Consider the following 18,721-nt stretch of genomic DNA (forward strand, 5'->3'; position numbering starts at 1 on the left):
CCTGTCTCTCAACCTGTCTCTCAACCTGTCTCTCTAACCTATCTCTCTAACCTGTCTCTCAACCTGTCTCTCAACCTGTCTCTCAACCTGTCTCTCTAACCTGTCTCTCTAACCTGTCTCTCAACATGTCTCTCTAACCTGTCTCTCAACCTGTCTCTCTAACCTGTCTCTCAACCTGTCTCTCTAACCTGTCTCTCTAACCTGTCTCTCAACCTGTCTCTTTACCTGTCTCTCAACCTGTCTCTCAACCTGTCTCTCAACCTGTCTCTCTAACCTGTCTCTCAACCTGTCTCTCTACCGGTCTCTCTACCGGTCTCTCTACCGGTCTCTCTAACCTGTCTCTCTAACCTGTCTCTCTAACCTGTCTCTCAACCTGTCTCTCAACCTGTCTCTCTACCTGTCTCTTTAACTGTCTCTCTAAACTGTCTCTCAAACTGTCTCTCAACCTGTCTCTCTAACCTGTCTCTCAACCTGTCTCTCTAACCTGTCTCTCTAACCTGTCTCTCAACCTGCCTCTCAACCTGTCTCTCTAACCTGTCTCTCAACCTGTCTCTCAACCTGCCTCTCAACCTGTCTCTCTAACCTGTCTCTCAACCTGTCTCTCAACCTGTCTCTCTAACCTGTCTCTCTAACCTGTCTCTCAACCTGCCTCTCTAACCTGTCTCTCTAACTTGTCTCTCAACCTGTGTCTCTAACCTGTCTCTCAACCTGTCTCTCAACCTGTCTCTCTAACCTGTCTCTCTAACCTGTCTCTCAACCCGTCTCTCTAACCTGTCTTCTTTAACCTGTCTGTCAACCTGTCTCTCAACCTGTCTCTCAACCTGTCTCTCAACCTCTCTCTCTAACCTGTCTCTCTACCGGTCTCTCTAACGGTCTCTCTAACCTGTCTCTCAACCTGTCTCTCTAACCTTTCTCTCTACCTGTCTCTCTAACCTGTCTCTCTACCTGTCTCTCTACCTGTCTCTTTACCTGTCTCTCTAACCTGTCTCTCAACCTGCCTCTCTAACCTGTCTCTCTAACTTGTCTCTCAACCTGTGTCTCAAACCTGTCTCTCAACCTGTCTCTCTAACCTGTCTCTCAACCTGTCTCTCTAACCTGTCTCTCTAACCTGTCTCTCAACCTGTCTCTCTAACCTGTCTCTCAACCTGTCTCTCTAACCTGTCTCTCTAACCTGTCTCTCAACCTGTCTCTTTACCTGTCTCTCAACCTGTCTCTCAACCTGTCTCTCAACCTGTCTCTCTAACCTGTCTCTCAACCTGTCTCTCTAACGGTCTCTCTACCGGTCTCTCTACCGGTCTCTCTAACCTGTCTCTCTAACCTGTCTCTCTAACCTGTCTCTCAACCTGTCTCTCAACCTGTCTCTCTACCTGTCTCTTTAACTGTCTCTCTAAACTGTCTCTCAAACTGTCTCTCAACCTGTCTCTCTAACCTGTCTCTCAACATGTCTCTCTAACCTGTCTCTCTAACCTGTCTCTCAACCTGCCTCTCAACCTGTCTCTCTAACCTGTCTCTCAACCTGTCTCTCAACCTGCCTCTCAACCTGTCTCTCTAACCTGTCTCTCAACCTGTCTCTCAACCTGTCTCTCTAACCTGTCTCTCTAACCTGTCTCTCAACCTGCCTCTCTAACCTGTCTCTCTAACTTGTCTCTCAACCTGTGTCTCTAACCTGTCTCTCAACCTGTCTCTCAACCTGTCTCTCTAACCTGTCTCTCTAACCTGTCTCTCAACCCGTCTCTCTAACCTGTCTTCTTTAACCTGTCTGTTAACCTGTCTCTCAACCTGTCTCTCAACCTGTCTCTCAACCTGTCTCTCTAACCTGTCTCTCTACCGGACTCTCTAACGGTCTCTCTAACCTGTCTCTCAACCTGTCTCTCTAACCTTTCTCTCTACCTGTCTCTCTAACCTGTCTCTCTACCTGTCTCTCTACCTGTCTCTTTACCTGTCTCTCTAACCTGTCTCTCAACCTGCCTCTCTAACCTGTCTCTCTAACTTGTCTCTCAACCTGTGTCTCAAACCTGTCTCTCAACCTGTCTCTCTAACCTGTCTCTCTAACCTGTCTCTCAACCCGTCTCTCTAACCTGTCTCTCTAACCTGTCTTCTTTAACCTGTCTGTCAACCTGTCTCTCAACCTGTCTCTCAACCTGTCTCTCTAACCTGTCTCTCTACCGGTCTCTCTAACCTGTCTCTCTAACCTGTCTCTCAACCTGTCTCTCTAACCTGTCTCTCAACCTGTCTCTTTACCTGTCTCTCAACCTGTCTCTCAACCTGTCTCTCTAACCTGTCTCTCTAACCTTTCTCTCAACCTGTCTCTCTAACCTTTCTCTCAACCTGTCTCTAACCTGTCTCTCAACCTGTCTCTCAACCTGTCTCTCTACCTGTCTCTTTACCTGTCTCTCTAACCTGTCTCTCAACCTGTCTCTCTAACCTGTGTCTCAACCTGTCTTTCTAACCTGTCTCTCAACCTGTCTCTCTAACCTGTCTCTCAACCTGTCTCTCAACCTGTCTCTCAACCTGTCTCTCTAACCTGTCTCTCAACCTGTCTCTCAACCTGTCTCTCAACCAGTCTCTCAACCTGTCTCTCTAACCTGTCTCTCAATCTGTCTCTCTAACCTGTCTCTCAACCTGCCTCTCAACCTGTCTCTCTAACCTATCTCTCTAACCTGTATCTCTAACGTGTCTCTCTAACCTGCCTCTCTAACCTGTCTCTCTAACCTGTCTCTCTAACCTGTCTCTCTAACATGTCTCTCAACCTGTCTCTCAACCTGTCTCTCTAACATGTCTCTCAACCTGTCTCTCAACCTGTCTCTCTAACCTGTCTCTCTAACCTGTCTCTCAACCTGTCTCTCTAACCTGTCTCTCAACCTGTCTCTCTAACCTGCCTCTCTAACCTGTCTCTCTAACCTGTCTCTCTAACCTGTCTCTCTAGCATGTCTCTCAACCTGTCTCTCTAACCTGTCTCTCTAACCTGTCTCTCTAACCTGTCTCTCTAACCTGTCTCTCAAACCTGACTCTCAAACCTGTCTCTCAAACCTGTCTCTCAACCTGTCTCTCTAACCTGTCTCTCAACCTGTCTCTCTAACCTGTCTCTCTAACCTGTCTCTCTAACCTGTCTCTCAACCTGTCTCTCAACCTGTCTCTCTAACCTGTCTCTCTAACCTGTCTCTCTAACCTGTCTCTCAACCTGTCTCTCTAAACTGTCTCTCTAACCTGTCTCTCTGACCTGTCTCTCTGACCTGTCTCTCTAACCTGTCTCTCTAACCTGTCTCTCAACCTGTCTCTCTAACCTGTCTCTCTAACTTGTCTCTCAACCTGTCTCTCAACCTGTCTCTCTAACCTGTCTCTCTAACCTGTCTCTCTAACCTGTCTCTCAACCTGTCTCTCTAACCTGTCTCTCAACCTGTCTCTCTAACCTGTCTCTCTAACCTGTCTCTCTAACCTGTCTCTCTAACCTGTCTCTCAACCTGTCTCTCTAACCTGTCTCTCTAACTTGTCTCTCTAACCTGTCTCTCTAACCTGTCTCTCTAACCTGTCTCTCAACCTGTCTCTCTAACCTGTCTCTCTAACCTGTCTCTCTAACCTGTCTCTCAACCTGTCTCTCTAACCTGTCTCTCTATCCTGTCTCTCTAACCTGTCTCTCTAACCTGTCTCTCTAACCTGTCTCTCTAACCTGTCTCTCTAACCTGTCTCTCTAACCTGTCTCTCTAACCTGTCTCTCAACCTGTCTCTCTAACCTGTCTCTCTAACCTGTCTCTCTAACCTGTCTCTCTAACCTGTCTCTCAACCTGTCTCTCTAACCTGTCTCTCTAACCTGTCTCTCTAACCTGTCTCTCTAACCTGTCTCTCTAACCTGTCTCTCAAACCTGACTCTCTAACCTGTCTCTCTAACCTGTCTCTCTAACCTGTCTCTCTAACCTGTCTCTCTAACCTGTCTCTCAACCTGTCTCTCTAACCTGTCTCTCTAACCTGTCTCTCTAACCTGTCTCTCTAACCTGTCTCTCTAACCTGTCTCTCTAACCTGTCTCTCAACCTGTCTCTCTAACCTGTCTCTCTAACCTGTCTCTCTAACCTGTCTCTCTAACCTGTCTCTCTAACCTGTCTCTCTAACCTGTCTCTCAACCTGTCTCTCTAACCTGTCTCTCTAACCTGTCTCTCTAACCTGTCTCTCTAACCTGTCTCTCTAACCTGTCTCTCAACCTGTCTCTCTAACCTGTCTCTCAACCTGTCTCTCTAACCTGTCTCTCTAACCTGTCTCTCTAACCTGTCTCTCTAACCTGTCTCTCTAACCTGTCTCTCTGACCTGTCTCTCTAACCTGTCTCTCTAACCTGTCTCTCTAACCTGTCTCTCTAACCTGTCTCTCTAACCTGTCTCTCTAACCTGTCTCTCTAACCTGTCTCTCTAACCTGTCTCTCTTGCTCTCTATTCAGTTCTATTCAAAGGGCTTTATTGTCATGGAAAGCATATATTCACATTACAAGTGAATTAGATAATAATTTTTAAAAAACATATTAAAAAAGACTCTCTCAAAAGTTTTTCAAGTGATATATTATTGACTATGTACAGTGTTGTAACAGTAGTAGATGAAGTATGAAATGGAAAATAAACAGATACGTATAGGTTGTGTTTACAATGGTGTGTGTTCTTCACTGGTTGCCCTTCTCTCATGGCAACAGGTCACAAATCTCGCTGCTGTGATGCACACTGTGGTATTTCACCCAGTAGATATGGGAGTTTATCAAAATTGGTTTTATTTTCAAATTATTTGTTGATCTGTGTTGTCTGAGGGAAATGTGGTCATACATTGGGCAGGAGGTTAGGAAGTGCAGCTCAGTTTCCACCTCATTTTGTGGGCAGTGAGCACATAGCCTGTCTTCTCTTGAGAGCCAGGTCTGCCTACGGGCGGCCTTTCTCAATAGCAAGGCTATGCTCACTGAGTCTGTACATAGTCAAAGCTTTCCTTAATTTTGGGTCAGTCACAGTGGTCAGGTATTCTGCCGCTGTGTACTCTCTGTTTAGGGCCAAATAGCATTCTAGTTTGCTCTGTTTTTTGTTAATTCTTTCTAATGTGTCAAGTAATTACCTTTTGGTCTAATTGTGCTGCTGTCCTGGGGCTCTGTAGGGTGTGTTTGTGTTTGTGAACAGAGCCCCAGGACCAGCTTGCTTAGGGGACTCTTCTCCAGGTTAATCTCTCTGTAGGTGATGGCTTTGTTATGGAAGGTTTGGGAATCGCTTCCTTTTAGGTGGTTGTAGAATTTAACGGCTCTTTTCTGGATTCTGATAATTAGTGGGTATCGGCCTAATTCTGCTCTGCATGCATTATTTGGTATCTCTCTATCGATCTCTCTATATCTATCAATCTTTCTTTCTCTCACTCGATCTACCTCCATCTATCTATACATCTACCTAGAGACTGTAACACTCTGACTGTAGAACTCTGACTAGACAATAGAGACAGTAGCACTCTGACTGTAGACAATAGAGACTGTAACACTCTGACTGTAGACAATAGAGACTGTAGCACTCTGACTGTAGACAATAGAGACTGTAGCACTCTGACTGTAGACAATAGAGACTGTAACACTCTGACTGTAGACAATAGAGACTGTAGCACTCTGACTGTAGACAATAGGGACTGTAACACTCTGACTGTAGACAATAGAGACTGTAGCACTCTGACTGTAGACAATAGAGACTGTAGCACTCTGACTGTAGAAAATAGAGACTGTAGCACTCTGACTGTAGACAATAGAGACTGTAGCACTCTGACTGTAGACAATAGAGACTGTAGCACTCTGACTGTAGATAATAGAGACTGTAGCACTCTGACTGTAGACAATAGAGACTGTAGCACTCTGACTGTAGACAATAGAGACTGTAGCACTCTGACTGTAGACAATAGGGACTGTAACACTCTGACTGTAAACAATATAGACTGTAACACTCTGACTAGACAATAGAGACTGTAACACTCTGACTAGACAATAAAGACAGTAGCACTCTGACTGTAGACAATAGAGACTGTAACACTCTGACTGTAGACAATAGAGACTGTAGCACTCTGACTGTAGACAATATACATTGTAACACTCTGACTGTAGACAATAGAGACTGTAGCACTCTGACTGTAGACAATAGGGACTGTAGCACTCTGACTGTAACACTCTGACTGTAACACTCTGACTAGACAATAGAGACTGTAACACTCTGACTAGACAATAGAGACTGTAGCACACTGACTGTAGACAATAGAGACTGTAGCACTCTGACTAGACAATAGGGACTGTAACACTCTGACTGTAGACATTAGGGACTGAAGCACTCTGACTGTAGACAATATAGACTAACACTCTGACTGTAGACAATAGAGACTGTAACACTCTGACTAGACAATAGAGACTGTAACACTCTGACTGTAGACAATAGAGACTAACACTCTGACTGTAGACAATAGAGACTGTAACACTCTGACTAGACAATAGAGACTGTAAAACTCTGACTAGACAATAGAGACTGTAAAACTCTGACTAGACAATAGAGACTGTAACACTCTGACTAGACAATAGAGACTGTAACACTCTGACTAGACAATAGAGACTGTAGCACTCTGACTAGACAATAGAGACGGTGGCACTCTGACTGTAGACAATAGAGACTGTAGCACTCTGACTAGACAATAGAGACTAACACTCTGACTAGACAATAGAGACTGTAAAACTGTGACTAGACAATAGAGACTGTAAAACTCTGACTAGACAATAGAGACTGTAACACTCTGACTAGACAATAGAGACTGTAACACTGACTAGACAATAGAGACTGTAGCACTCTGACTAGACAATAGAGACTGTAGCACTCTGACTAGACAATAGAGACTGTAGCACTCTGACTGTAGACAATAGAGACTGTAGCACTCTGACTAGACAATAGAGACTAACACTCTGACTAGACAATAGAGACTGTAACACTGACTAGACAATAGAGACTGTAGCACTCTGACTAGACAATAGAGACTGTAGCACTCTGACTAGACAATAGAGACTGTAGCACTCTGACTGTAGACAATAGAGACTGTAGCACTCTGACTAGACAATAGAGACTAACACTCTGACTAGACAATAGAGACTGTAACACTCTGACTAGACAATTGAGACTGTAGCACTCTGACTGTAGACAATAGAGACTAACACTCTGACTGTAGACAATAGAGACTGTAACACTCTGACTAGACAATAGAGACTGTAGCACTCTGACTGTAGACAATAGAGACTAACACTCTGACTGTAGACAATAGAGACTGTACAACTCTGAGTAGACAATAGAGACTGTAAAACTCTGACTAGACAATAGAGACTGTAACACTGACTAGACAATAGAGACTGTAACACTCTGACTAGACAATAGAGACTGTAACACTGACTAGACAATAGAGACTGTAACACTGACTAGACAATAGAGACTGTAGCACTCTGACTAGACAATAGAGACTGTAGCACTCTGACTGTAGACAATAGGGACTGTAACACTGACTAGACAATAGAGACTGTAACACTGACTAGACAATAGAGACTGTAGCACTCTGACTAGACAATAGAGACTGTAACACTCTGACTAGACAATAGAGACTGTAACACTGACTAGACAATAGAGACTGTAACACTGACTAGACAATAGAGACTGTAACACTGACTAGACAATAGAGACTGTAGCACTCTGACTAGACAATAGAGACTGTAACACTCTGACTGTAGACACTAGGGACTGTAGCACTCTGACTAGACAATAGAGACTGTAACACTCTGACTAGACAATAGAGACTGTAACACTCTGACTGTAGACAATAGGGACTGTAACACTGACTAGACAATAGAGACTGTAACACTGACTAGACAATAGAGACTGTAGCACTCTGACTAGACAATAGAGACTGTAACACTCTGACTAGACAATAGAGACTGTAGCACTATGACTAGACAATAGAGACTGTAACACTGACTAGACAGTAGAGACTGTAGCACTCTGACTAGACAATAGAGACTGTAACACTCTGACTGTAGACAATAGGGACTGTAACACTGACTAGACAATAGAGACTGTAACACTGACTAGACAATAGAGACTGTAGCACTCTGACTAGACAATAGAGACTGTAACACTCTGACTAGACAATAGAGACTGTAACACTGACTAGACAATAGAGACTGTAACACTGACTAGACAATAGAGACTGTAGCACTCTGACTAGACAATAGAGACTGTAACACTGACTAGACAATAGAGACTGTAACACTGACTAGACAATAGAGACTGTAGCACTCTGACTAGACAATAAAGACTGTAACACTGACTAGACAATAGAGACTGTAACACTGACTAGACAATAGAGACAGTAGCACTCTGACTAGACAATAGAGACTGTAGCACTCTGACTAGACAATAGAGACTGTAACACTCTGACTGTAGACAATAGAGACTGTAACACTCTGACTGTAGACACTAGGGACTGCAGCACTCTGACTGTAACACTCTGACTAGACAATAGAGACGGTACCACTCTGACTAGACAATAGAGACAATAGAGAGTGTAGCACTCTGACTGTAGACAATATAGACTGTAGCACTCTGACTGTAGACAATATAGACTGTAGCACTCTGACTGTAGACAATAGAGACTGTAGCGCTCTGACTGTAGACAATATAGACAGTAGCACTCTGACTAGACAATAGAGACTGTAACACTCTGACTGTAGACAATAGAGACTGTAACACTCTGACTAGACAATAGAGACTGTAACACTCTGACTGTAGACAATAGAGACTGTAGCACCCTGACTGTAGATAATAGAGACTGTAGCACCCTGACAGTAGACAACAAGAGTGTGTTTAGAAGTTAACAAGAAGACTATAATGTGTTAATCCATTTCCCTTTTCCTCAGTACTCTGAAGAGCTCTAAGAGTATAATGTGTTAATCCATTTCCCTTTTCCTCAGTACTCTGAAGAGCTCTAAGAGTATAATCTGTTAATCCATTTCCCTTTTCCTCAGTACTCTGAAGAGCTCTAAGAGTATAATGTGTTAATCCATTTCCCTTTTCCTCAGTACTCTGAGGAGCTTTGTATTCTGAAGCTGTCAGCCTGTATTATTCCGGAACAAACACAATGTAATGACATTTCTTTATGTCATTAAATGCAGGTCTCTGACCCTCTCTCTCTCTGCCTCCGTCTCTGAGTTGATGACTCATGGTGCAATCATAACTGTCACGCCCTGACCATAGAGAGCCTTTTTAATTTGAGAACAAGGCTACCTAAATTCTACCTGCACATTGATTGTAAGTACCCACTCGAGCAAAACATTGGACCACTGCTACTCTAACCTCCGCAATGCATACAAGGCCCTCCCCCATCCTCCCTTCGGCAAATCTGACCATGACTCCATCTTGTTGCTCCCCTCCTATAGGCAGAAACTAAAACAGGAAGGGTATTTAGGTCTATCCAATGCTGATCTGACCAAACAGATTCCACGCTTCAAGATTGCTTCGATCATGTGGACTGGGATATGTTCCAGGTAGCTTCAGACAATAACATTGACGTATTCACTGACTCGGTGAGTGAGTTTATTAGGAAGTGCATTGGAGATGTTTTACCCACTGTGACTATTAAAACCTACCCTAACCAGAAACCGTGGATTGATGGCAGCATTCACACAAAACTGAAAGTGCGAACCTCTGCTTTAAATCATGTCGTTTAGCTGCTCAGATAGCAGATGTTTGAAGTTGGTGAGGGAGATAAAAGTCTCCAACTTCAGCGATTTTTGCAATTCGTTCCAGTCACAGGCTGCAGAGAACTGGAATGAAAGGCGGCCAAATGAGGTGTTGGCTTTAGGGATGATCAGTGAGATACACCTGCTGGAGCGCGTGCTACGGGTGGGTGTTACCTAGCATGGACTTGTAGATGACCTGGAGCCAGTGGGTCTGGCGACGAATATGTAGCGAGGGCCAGCCGACTAGAGCATACAGGTCGCAGTGGTGGATGGTATAAGGTGCTTTAGTGACAAGGATCGGTAGGATAGTCAGTTTTACTAGGGTAAGTTTGGCGGCGTGAGTGAAGGAGGCTTTGTTGCGGAATAGCCGACTCTAGATTTGATTTTAGATTGGAGATGTTTGATATGAGTCTGGAAGGAGAGTTTACAGTCTAGCCAGACACCTAGGTACTTATAGACGTCCACATATTCTAGGTCGGAACCATCCCGGGTGGTGATGTTAGTCGGGCGTGTGGGTGCAGGCAGCGATCGGTTGAAAATTATGCATTTGGTTTTACTAGCGTTTAAGAGCAGTTGGAGGCCACGGAAGGAGTGTTGAATGGCATTGAAGCTCGTTTGGAGGTTAGATAGCACAGTGTCCAAGGACGGGCCGGAAGTATACAGAATGGTGTCGTCTGCGTAGAGGTGGATCAGGGAATCGCCCGCAGCAAGAGCAACATCATTGATATATACAGAGAAAAGAGTCGGCCTGAGAATTGAACCCTGTGGCACCCCCATAGAGACTGCCAGAGGACCGGACAGCATGCCCTCCGATTTGACACACTGAACTCTGTCTGCAAAGTAGTTGGTGAACCAGGCAAGGCAGTCATCAGAAAAACCGAGGCTACTGAGTCTGCCGATAAGACTATGGTGATTGACAGAGTCGAAAGCCTTGGCAAGGTCGATGAAGACGTCTGCACAGTACTGTCTTTTATCGATGCCGGTTATGATATCGTTTAGTACCTTGAGCGTGGCTGAGGTGCATCCGTGACCGGCTCGGAAACCAGATTGCACAGCGGAGAAGGTACGGTGGGATTCGAGATGGTCAGTGACCTGTTTGTTGACTTGGCTTTCGAAGACCTTAGATAGGCAGGGCAGGATGGATATAGGTCTGTAACAGTTTGGGTCCAGGGTGTCTCTCCCTTTGAAGAGGGGGATGACTGCAGCAGCTTTCCAATCCTTGGGGATCTCAGACGATATGAAAGAGAGGTTGAACAGGCTGGTAATAGGGGTTGCGACAATGGCAGCGGATAGTTTCAGAAATAGAGGGTCCAGATTGTCAAGCCCAACTGATTTGTACAGGTCCAGGTTTTGCAGCTCTTTCAGAACATCTGCTATTTGGATTTGGGTAAAGGAGAACCTGGAGAGGCTTTGGCGAGTAGCTGCGGGGGGGGCTGAGCTGTTGGCCGAGGTTGGAGTAGCCAAGAGGAAGGCATGGCCAGCCGTTGAGAAATGCTTGTTGATGTTTTCGATAATCATGGATTTATCGGTGGTGACTGTGTTACCTAGCCTCGGTGCAGTGGGCAACTGGGAGGAGGTGCTCTTGTTCTCCATGGACATCACAGTGTATAGCCCACCCAATTTTCACTACCTCATCCCCATACTGTTTTTATTTATTTACTTTTCTGCTCTTTTGCACACCAACATCTCTACCTGTACATGACCATCTGATCATTTATCACTCCAGTGTTAATCTGCAAAATGTTTATTATTTGCCTACCTCCTCATGCCTTTTGCACACAATGTATATAGACTCTCTTTTTTTCTACTGTGTTATTGACTTGTTAATTGTTTACTCCATGTGTAACTCTGTGTTGTCTGTTCACACTGCTATGCTTTATCTTGGCCAGGTCGCAGTTGCAAATGAGAACTTGTTCTCAACTAGCCTACCTGATTAAATAAAGGTGAAATAAATAAAATAAAAACAACCTCCATCCCCCAGTAAGAGCATTGAAGATGGGTTGTGGCTGGGTCTTCCAGCATGACAACAACCCGAAACACACAGCCAGGGAAACTAAGGAGTGGCTCCGTAAGAAGCATCTAAAGGTCCTGGAGTGGCCTAGCCAGTCTCCAGACCTGAACCCAATAGAAAATCTTTGGTGGGAGCTGAAAGTCCGTATTGCCCAGCGACAGCCCCGAAACCTGAAGGATCTGGAGAAGGTCTGTATGGAGGAGTGGGCCAAAATCCCTGCTGCAGTGTGTGCAAACCTGGTCAAGAACTACAGGAAACGTATGATCTCTGTATTTAAAAACAAAGGTTTCTGTACCAAATATTAAGTTCTGCTTTTCTGATGTATCAAATACTTATGTCATGCAATAAAATGCAAATGAATTACTTAAAAATCATACAATGTGATTTTCTGGATTTTTTTCTGGATTACAGACCTCTACATGCTTTGTAAGTAGGAAAACCTGCAAAATCGGCAGTGTATCAAATACTTGTTCTCCCCACTGTAGGTCCTGTACTCTATACCATCTACTGCATCTTGCCTATGCCGTTCAGCCATCACTCATCCATATATCTTATGTACATATTATTATTAATTCCTTTGCACTTGTGTGTATTAGGGAGTTGTTGGGGAATTGTTAGATTACTTGTTAGATATTACTGTACTGTCGGAACTAGAATGACAAGCATTTCGCTACACTCGCATTAACATCTGCTAACCATGTGTATGTGACCAATAAAATTTGATTTGATTTAATTTGACTCTCTCTACCTCTCCTTCTTCTTTCAGTTAAATTCAAAGGGCTTTATTGGCTTGGGAAACATATGGTAACATTGCCAAAGCAAATGAGGTAGATAATAAACAAAAGTGATATAAACAATAACAATGAACAGTAAACATTACAATCATAAAAGTTCCAAAATTATTACGTGAAAATGGTTTAAGTACAAACGGGAAAATAAATAAGCATAAATATGGGTTGTATTTACAATGGTGTGTGTTCTTCACTGGTTGCACTTTTCTCGTGGCAACAGGTCACAAATCTTGCTGCTGTGATGGCACACTGTGGTATTTCACCCAGTAGATTTGGGAGTTTATCAAAATTGGGTTTGGTTTTTAGTTATTTGTAGGTCTGTGTAATCTGAGAGAAATATGTGTCTCTACTATGGTCATACATTTGGCAGGAGGTTTGGAAGTGCAGCTCAGTTGGGTCTAATTGTGTTTCTGTCCTGGGGCTCTGTAGGGTGTGTTTGTGTTTGTGAACAGAGCCCCAGGACCAACTTGCTTAGGGGACTCTTCTCCAGGTTCATCTCTCTGTAGGTGATGGCTTTGTTATGGAACGTTTGGGAATCGCTTCCTTTTAGGTGGTTGTAGAATTTATAGGCTCTTTTCTGGCTTTTGATCATTTGTGGGTATCGGCCTAATTCTGCTCTGCATCTATTATTTGGTGTTCTACGTTGTACACGGAGGACATTTTTTCTCTCTCTCTCTCTGCCTCTCTCTCTCTTACTCTCTCTGCCTCCCTCCCTCCCTCCCGCTCTCTCTACTAATTTACAGTAGCTATAAAAAGAGCCTTTTGGTTTGTGTTGGCCTGGGATTCAAATAAATCACTCATGATAATTGGGTTGGGAGTCTATCTCTGTCAAGTTGCTGAGTGTCTTAATTTCTCTAAATCTTCCTGTTCATCAACGGTAGCACGATTTCTGCTGTACTATCATCAGAACCATGACATAGCACTTCAGAACCATGACATAGCACTTCAGAACCATGACATAGCACTTCAGAACCATGACATAGCACTTCAGAACCATGACATAGCACTTCAGAACCATGACATAGCACTTCAGAACCATGACATAGCACTTCAGAACCATGACATAGCACTTCAGAAACATGACATTATTAGTCCTAACCCATGTCTGCTATACTGTTGTCTGTGTGTAGCTCCTACTGACCTCTTGCCAGGTTGCCCTGAAAACACAGAACCCCTTGTTGTTGTTTTTGTTAGTGTGTGGACTCATCTCGGGCCCCATGCTCTCTGGGCTGTTATGTGTGGGAGCAGACGGACAAAAAGAGTGTTTTAACCTCAACAATCTTTCCTAGTTAAACAATTTATTGGATTTTTTTATGGATTTATTTATTCTTTATTTATTCAGGGAAAAACCCATTGAGACCAGGGTTTCATTCACAAAAGTTCCCTGATCACAGTAACACAAGAATCAAATACAATATGACATACGATATCATGAGATGTTCCTAACCTGTACTGTGTGTTCTCAAAAACCAACATAGTCTCAGAAAACGTTGTATTATTCTGTATGTAATGCTATGTTACATATCACCTAGTACTAAACAGTAGTATCACCGAGTACTAACCAGTAGTATCACCTAGTACTGACCAGTAGTATCACCTAGTACTAACCAGTAGTATCACCGAGTACTAACCAGTAGTATCACCTAGTACTAACCAGTAGTATCACCTAGTACTAACCAGTAGTATCACCTAGTACTAACCAGTAGTATAACCTAGTACTAACCAGTAGTGTCACCGAGTACTAACCAGTAGTATCACCTAGTACTAACCAGTAGTATCACCTAGTACTAACCAGTTTAATTACCTAGTACTAACCAGTAGTATCACCTAGTACTAACCGGTAGTATTGCCTAGTACTAAACAGTAGTATCACCTAGTACTAACCAGTAGTATCACCTAGTACTAACCAGTAGTATCACCTAGTCCTAACCAGTTTAATTACCTAGTACTAACCAGTAGTATCACCTAGTACTAACCAGAGGTATCACCTAGTACTAACCAGTAGTATCACCTAGTACTAACCCATAGTGTCATCTAGTACTAACCAGTAGAATCACAGAGTACTAACCAGTAGTATCACCGATTACTAACCAGTTTGATTACCTAGTGCTAACCAGTTTAATTACCTAGTACTAACCAGTAGTATCACCTAGTACTAACCAGTAGTATCACCGAGTACTAACCAGTTTGATTACCTAGTACTAACCAGTAGTATCACCGAGTACTAACCAGTTTGATTACCTAGTACTAACCAGTAGTATCACCGAGAACTAACCAGTTTGATTACCTAGTACTAACCAGTAGTATCACCGAGTACTAACCAGTAGTATCACCTAGTACTAACCAGTGGTATCACAGAGTACTAACCAGTTTGATTACCTAGTACTAACCAGTAGTATCACCTAGTACTACCCATTTTGATTACCTAGTACTAACCAGTTTGATTACCTAGTACTAACCAGTAGTATCACCGAGTACTAACCAGTTTGATTACCTAGTACTAACCAGTTTGATTACCTAGTACTAACCAGTTTGATTACCTAGCACTAACCAGTTTGATTACCTAGTACTAACCAGTTTGATGACCTAGTACTAACCAGTAGTATCACCAAGTATTAACCAGTTTGATTACCTAGTACTAACCAGTTTGATTACCTAGAACTAACCAGTTTGATGACCTAGTACTAACCAGTAGTATCACCTAGTACTAACCAGTTTGGTTACCTAGTACTAACCAGTTTGATTACCTAGTACTAACCAGTTTGATTACCTAGTACTAACCAGTTTGATTTCCTAGTACTAACCAGTTTGATTACCTAGTACTAACCAGTTTGATTACCTAGAACTAACCAGTAGTATCACCAAGTACTAACCAGTTTGATTACCTAGTACTAACCAGTAGTATCACTGAGTACTAACCAGTAGTATCACCGAGTACTAACCAGTTTGATTACCTAGTACTAACCAGTAGTATCACCGAGCACTAACCAGTTTGATTACCTAGTACTAACCAGTAGTATCACCGAGCACTAACCAGTTTGATTACCTAGTACTAACCAGTAGTATCACCGAGTACTAACCAGTTTGGTTACCTAGTACTAACCAGTTTGATTACCTAGCACTAACCAGTTTGATGACCTAGTACTAACCAGTAGTATCACCTAGTACTAACCAGTTTGGTTACCTAGTACTAACCAGTAGTATCACCGAGTACTAACCAGTAGTATCACCAAGTACTAACCAGTTTGATTACCTAGTACTAACCAGTAGTATCACCGAGCACTAACCAGTTTGATTACCTAGTACTAACCAGTAGTATCACCGAGCACTAACCAGTTTGATTACCTAGTACTAACCAGTAGTATCACCGAGTACTAACCAGTTTGATTACCTAGTACTAACCAGTTTGATTACCTAGCACTAACCAGTAGTATCACCTAGTACTAACCAGTTCTGTTACCTAGTACTAACCAGTTTGATTACCTAGTACTAACCAGTTTGATTACCTAGTACTAACCAGTTTGATTACCTAGTACTAACCAGTTTGATTACCTAGTACTAACCAGTTTGATTACCTAGTACTAACCAGTAGTATCATCTAGTACTAACCAGTTTGATTACCTAGTACTAACCAGTTTGATTACCTAGTACTAACCAGTTTGATTACCTAGTACTAACCAGTAGTATCACCTAGTACTAACCAGTTTGGTTACCTAGTACTAACCAGTAGTATCACCGAGTACTAACCAGTAGTATCACCATGTACTAACCAGTTGGATTACCTAGTACTAACCAGTAGTATCACCGAGCACTAACCAGTTTGATTACCTAGTACTAACCAGTAGTATCACCGAGCACTAACCAGTTTGATTACCTAGTACTAACCAGTAGTATCACCGAGTACTAACCAGTTTGATTACCTAGTACTAACCAGTTTGATTACCTAGCACTAACCAGTAGTATCACCTAGTACTAACCAGTTCTGTTACCTAGTACTAACCAGTTTGATTACCTAGTACTAACCAGTTTGATTACCTAGTACTAACCAGTTTGATTACCTAGTACTAACCAGTTTGATTACCTAGTACTAACCAGTTTGATTACCTAGTACTAACCAGTTTGATTACCTAGCGTTGTACTCCCACCTAAAACTGTTTTAATTCGTGCTGTCTCTTCCTCAGGGCTCCCCCTCGCTGTGTCTGCGGGGAGGGACAGAGACTGTCTACAGGCTGGGGACACCTGCTCCAGTGATGACGCGTGCAGCCCTCGTCTGCGGACGCTGAGACAGTGTGTGGCGGGGGACGGCAGTGTGAAGCTGGGCCCTGGGGCCAGGAACCAGTGTGAGAACGCAGTCACGGCACTGCTGTCCTCCCCGCTGCACGGCTGCCAGTGTAAACGAGGCATGAAGAGAGAGAAGAACTGCCTCAGTATCTATTGGAGCCTGCACCAGTCTGTCCTGCATGGTGAGACTATAACACCTAGCCCTAATCTATATTACCAGTCTGTTTAACACCTAGCCCTACTCTATATTACCAGTCTGTTTAACACCTAGCCCTAATCTATATTACCAGTCTGTTTAACACCTAGCCCTAATCTATATTACCAGTCTGTTTAACACCTAGCCCTAATCTATAGCACCAGTCTGTTTAACACCTAACCCTAATCTATAGTACCAGTCTGTCCTACATGGTGAGATTATAACACCTAACCCTAATCTATATTACCAGTCTGTTTAACACCTAGCCCTAATCTATATTACCAGCCTGTTTAACACCTAGCCCTAATCTAGAGTACCAGTCTGTATAACACCTAGCCCTAATCTATATTACCAGTCTATATAACACCTAACCCTAATCTATAGTACCAGTCTGTTTAACACCTAGCCCTAATCTATATTACCAGTCTGTTTAACACCTAGCCCTAATCTATAGCACCAGTCTGTCCTGCATGGTGAGACAATAACACCTAACCCTAATCTATATTACCAGTCTGTTTAACACCTAGCCCTAATCTATAGCACCAGTCTATATAACACCTAGCCCTAATCTATAGTACCAGTCTGTCCTACATGGTGAGATTATAACACCTAGCCCTAATCTATATTACCAGTCTATATAACACCTAGCCCTAATCTATAGTACCAGTCTGTCCTACATGGTGAGATTATAACACCTAGCCCTAATCTATATTACCAGTCTATATAACACCTAGCTCTAATTTATAGTACCAGTCTATATAACACCTAGCCCTAATCTATAGTACCAGTGTGTCCTACATTGTGAGATTATAACACCTAGCCCTAATCTATAGTACCAGTCTATATAACACCTAGCCTTAATCTATAGTACCAGTGTGTCCTACATGGTGAGATTATAACACCTAGCCCTAATCTATAGTACCAGTCTATATAACACCTAGCCCTAATCTATAGTACCAGTCAATATAACACCAACCCTAATCTATAGTACCAGTCTATATAACACCTAGCCCTAATCTATAGTACCAGTCTATTAAACACCTAGCCCTAATCTATAGTACTAGTCTGTTTAACACCTAGACCTAATCTATCATACCAGTCTGTCCTACATGGTGGGATTATGACACCTAGCCCTAACCTATAGTACCAGTCTGTCCTACATGGTCAGATTATAACACCTAGCCCTAATCTATAGTACCAGTCTGTCCTACATGGTGGGATTATAACACCTAGCCCTAACCTATAGTACCAGTCTGTCCTACATGGTCAGATTATAACACCTAGCCCTAATTTATAGTACCAGTCTATATAACACCTAGCCCTAATCTATAGTACCAGTCTATATAACACCTAGCCATAATCTATAGTACCAGTCTATATAACACCTAGCTCTAATCTATAGTACCAGTCTATATAACATCTAGCCCTAATCTATAGTACCAGTGTGTCCTACATGGTGAGATTATAACACCTAGCCCTAATCTATAGTACCAGTCTGTATAACACCTATTCCTAATCTATACTACCAGTCTATATAACACCTAGCCCTAATCTATAGTTCCAGTCTGTCCTACATGATGAGATTATAACACCTAGCCCTAATCTATAGTACCAGTCTATATAACACCTAGCCCTAATCTATAGTACCAGTCTATATAACACCTAGCCCTAATCTATAGTACCAGTCTG

At 42.9% G+C, this 18,721-nt stretch overlaps 1 protein-coding gene across 1 annotated transcript in view; it reads left to right on the forward strand.

Moving 5' to 3' along the window:
• LOC110512895 (GDNF family receptor alpha-4-like) overlaps positions 1-18,721 on the forward strand; it is a 222,093-nt gene that overhangs the window by 119,600 nt on the left and 83,772 nt on the right. Inside the window, exon 2 of the mRNA XM_090219340.1 lies at positions 16,737-17,018. Within this exon, the coding sequence (XP_090075466.1) occupies positions 16,737-17,018 (282 nt within the window). The remainder of the gene's footprint in view (positions 1-16,736; positions 17,019-18,721) is intronic.

Source organism: Oncorhynchus mykiss, chromosome 25 (genome assembly GCF_057628025.1).
Source record: "Oncorhynchus mykiss isolate SJ-2025 chromosome 25, ASM5762802v1, whole genome shotgun sequence".
NCBI lineage: Eukaryota > Metazoa > Chordata > Actinopteri > Salmoniformes > Salmonidae > Oncorhynchus > Oncorhynchus mykiss.